Here is a 4,118-nt window from a genome sequence, read left to right as displayed (position 1 = left end):
GATCTCCAGTGAAAACTTTTCTGGGAGACTCTTTAGTTCATTTAGAGCCACTGAGTGCACAGCTCCTCACTGACACAGTCTTTGACCACAGAAAATCTGGAGGCAAACAAAACAAGACAGGGCACAAACAATGGCCTTGCTTTGTGAACACCACTGAAAACTCAAAGAAAGAATAAAACCCTGACAACCACACCAACAAGTGGTATCAAAGATGACTTCTATCACAAGTGATTTGCAGAAATAAGCAAGTGGTTTAATGTTTCTGAAATCGTCTAGTGATCAGTGTCCACACTTCAGCCTTGAGTTCCTGGTTCCTCAGGCTGTAGATGACGGGGTTCAGGGCTGGAGGCACCACCGAGTACAGAACTGACAATGCCAGATCCAGGGATGGGGAGGAGATGGAGGGGGGCTTCAGATTGGCAAATGTGCCAGTGCTGAGAAACAGGGAGACCACAGCCAGGTGAGGGAGGCAGGTGGAAAAGGCTTTGTGCCGACCCTGCTCAGAGGAGATCCTCAGCACAGCCCTGAAGATCTGCACATAGGAGAAAACCATGAACACAAAACAACCAGAAGCTACACAGACACTAACAGCAAGAAGCCCAAGTTCCCTGAGCTTGGAATGTGAGCAGGAAAGCTTGAGGATCTGTGGGATTTCACAGAAGAACTGGCCCAGGGCATTGCCATGGCACCGGGGCAGGGAAAATGTATTGGCTGTGTTCAGCAGAGCATTGAGAAAGGCACTGGCCCAGGCAGCTGCTGCCATGTGGGCACAAGCTCTGCTGCCCAGGAGGGTCCCGTAGTGCAGGGGTTTGCAGATGGACACATAGCGGTCATAGCACATGATGGTCAGGAGGGAATACTCTGCTGAAATGAAAAATAGAAAAAGAAACACCTGTGCAGCACATCCTGCATAGGAGATGGTCCTGGTGTCCCAGAGGGAATTGTGCATGGCTTTGGGGACAGTGGTGAGGATGGAGCCCAGGTCAGTGAGGGCCAGGTTGAACAGGAAGAAGAACATGGGGCTGTGCAGGTGGTGGCCGCAGGCTACGGCGCTGATGACGAGGCCGTTGCCCAGGAGGGCAGCCAGGGAGATGCCCAGGAAGAGGCAGAAGTGCAGGAGCTGCAGCTGCCGCGTGTCTGCCAATGGCAGCAGGAGGAAGTGGCTGATGGAGCTGCTGTTGGACATTTGCTGTGTCTGGCCATGGGGGCCTGTTCAAGGAGAAAAGATCAGTGACAGGTTAGGAGAAAGTTCTTTCAGTAAAATCAAAGCCTTTTCCCACAGACCATTCTTCTGTATCACACTGACAGCCTTTTGATTTTCTAGCAGATTTTCCTTAAACTCCAACTGGGGAGCCCTGGTTGGTGCTGGCTGAGTGGATCTTCAGGTTCAGGGCAATTACATGCAGGGTTTTTACAATTCAGCCTTGCCGTGCAGACGTGAGAGGGGGACAGGGAACCCGTCCTCGTGTTCCACTTTGAAACCCTGTTAATACAGAAGTCTCTGTCAGCTTGTACTCCCACTGCCAGTGACCAGGAATGGTAAAGTCTGTTTAAATGTTCTAGAGTTTTTTCAACAGCTTTTCTTCATCTCCACTTGACTATTTTTGATGTCAGAAACTCTCAGCATTTCTGCTGCTGCGCTCAGGGAGAACAGAGCAAGTTCTCTGAGGCAAGGTGGTGCATGGAGAATGAGGGGAGGAGGTCTGTCACCCTGTCTTGTTCCAGGATTCTCTGGGCTTTCACCTGTCCCCTACACAGGATGATCACCCTCCCATGTTTCCTTTAAAAACCGTCCTGACACTGCTGAGAGCTGATGGATCCACCACAGTCCACCCAATGTCCATCCTCTTCTCAAGGGCTCAGCCCCACATTTGTACCCAAGGACACACGGGACTCATTCCGCCAACCCAACAGCATTTTCTCCATCACAGAACTTGTGTGTCTCCCCGTGGGGCTTTCAGATAACACAAAGATGCTACAGGGCAGGTTTGCATTGTGGAGGGAAGCTGGAAGCTTGGAAGGAAATCTCAGGGAGACTTTCAAGTGTCCTAATGATGGCACTGGATTAAATGAGATGGAGCTCCTTCCCTGGCTGCACTGACAGCATTGCCCACAGCCGGGCACTGGGGACAGGGTCACCCTGAGCCAGCTGTGCCCCCTCCCAGAGCCCCCAGTGCCAGGCAGCTGCTCCCAGCCCTGTGCTCTGCAGAGGGAACTGGGCCCGGGGCTGCAGAGCTGCCCCACGGCTCTGCTGCAGCTCTGCCTGCACAGGAGGGGCTTCATGCCTTGGACCCCCAGCCCTGAGGGCAGAGGCTTGGCTGGGGGACAAGAGGGAGGGGGCTTGTTCCGAGGGAGGGGCTGCACTGGAAAGGATCCTCTGGAGATCTCTCCCTGCCACAGCATTTCTGGGTTTTGTTTTCTCTCATTGCCTGATCTTCTCTCTGCTTCCTGGAGATTTTTCTCCTGGAGGTATTTCCCTGTTCCTGATCTCTCCCTGCCAGCACTCACAGACCCCAAATCTCTGTGCACTCTCCTTGGCCCTACAGAAACCTGCCTGTTTGCAGGGCACTGGCTGGGGGCAGGTTCTGTTTGGAGCTTGGAGAAAGGACAGGTCAGACTAAGCCTGATGGCTCCAGTGAAGGTGATGCTGGTGCTGTCCATGGGCAAAGGAGTGGATGAAAGCACTTTTGGGAACCCATGAATAGCACTGGAGGTATAGTTCAGATGCCTTAGGGACTTTTAAACATGAAATTGTTTATTATTTATCCCCCCCGTTCACCAGGAGTAAGAAACTGAAAACAATGACTCAGTAAATTTTATCTTTATAAAAATTATTGTCCTGGAAATATTCCTGGAGTGAGCAGAAGCCCTGAGCATGTCCACATGCTTACAGCAGAGATAGTCTGAGTTGTACTTACAGAATCCATAATGGGATGTTCCTGCTTTAGGAGATCATTGCAGGAGCTGCAGCTGCATTGTCCTGCAGCCAGAGGCTTCCAGTGTCAAGGGCTGGAAATGATTCTCGCCCAGTCAGTCCTCAGCATCTTCCCAGCCCTGAGTGATTGAAGCTCTCTGTGCCTGCGTGCTGTGCCCAGGGTGGCTGCAAGCAGTGCCCCAGCCCTGCTGGGCTGTGCACAGGAGCCACTTTGATGGAGAAATGCCTTTTTGAAGCTCATCTTGGTTGCCAGGAGGTGCCTCTGTGTCAGGAGCCCGGCCCAGCTCAGCAGCACAGACACAGCACAAGGATGTTAATGAGCCTCTTGGGGATTTGCTGTTGTTTACATCAGACTCAGTCCCTGAGAGAGTGTTCAAAAAACTTCTCAAGGACTCAAAGTCAGATTAAAAACGCCAAAGTTTCTTGAAGTTTTAAATGGGTCCCATTGAGGGACACACCTGAGAAAGTGTCCCCAGGTTCCAGTTAGAGCAGAACACCGCAGGCACTGATGACAGGTGGGGACAAAAAAGGCAAAGGTGTCTCTGATGCTGAGCAAACCTGCATGTGTTTCAGGAATGCAAAAGGCCAAGGCCTGAGCTCCAGCCCCTGGCAAGGCAGATGCTGTCCCTTCCTGTGGTGGTTTTATGTTTGCTGAATTTTGTTTACTAGCTGGGAGATAAGATTTTGGGAGAAAAAGCTCAAACAGGCTCAACCTAAAAGTAAAAACAGATAGATTTTATTAGCATACACTAAGAAAAGAGAAAAAGGAAAAATGAGACATTCAAACATCTTTCCACTTACCACAAACCGTTCACTTTCCCACTCAACAGAGAGAAAACTATGATTTTTAGCCAGTTGCAACTATTTAAACACAATCCTGCATCACCTTGGGAGAGGAGCCTCTCTAGAGTTTATGGAGATACATGCCACAGGAAAAGGTCTGGTGGTTCTCATGGTCACAAATCTGCAACCACACGGAATTTTTGCAGATTCTGTGCAGTCCCACCCATATAACAGGTTCCCAAGCTGCTTATGGGCCTCTGCATGTTTGGGGTACCATTTTAAGAATGCTTTTCTAGTATAAAGCAAGGATTCTCTTCTTCTTTCTCTAAAATCATCACTATCTCAAAAGAAATAGAGACCTCCTTTTATGCCTAGGAGCCGGAACTTCAAAATTACTTCC

At 50.2% G+C, this 4,118-nt stretch overlaps 1 protein-coding gene across 1 annotated transcript; it reads right to left on the bottom strand.

The window, feature by feature from the left end:
* Window positions 1–253: 253 nt before the first annotated feature.
* On the bottom strand, window positions 254–2,927 carry LOC136304115 (olfactory receptor 14C36-like). Its single transcript, XM_066207770.1, has 2 exons — window positions 2,919–2,927; window positions 254–1,195 (listed from the first exon to the last, which is right to left on the bottom strand). Exons 1-2 carry the CDS (start codon window positions 2,925–2,927, stop codon window positions 254–256), a joined length of 951 nt encoding a protein of 316 aa, XP_066063867.1.
* Window positions 2,928–4,118: the final 1,191 nt, after the last annotated feature.

Source organism: Chamaea fasciata, unplaced genomic scaffold (assembly GCF_029207755.1).
Source record: "Chamaea fasciata isolate MVZ Bird 193981 ecotype frontalis unplaced genomic scaffold, bChaFas1.0.hap1 SCAF_51, whole genome shotgun sequence".
Taxonomy (NCBI): domain Eukaryota; kingdom Metazoa; phylum Chordata; class Aves; order Passeriformes; family Sylviidae; genus Chamaea; species Chamaea fasciata.
The sequence above is the reverse complement of the archived record's forward strand: the minus strand, read 5'-3'. Positions and strand labels throughout refer to the sequence as shown.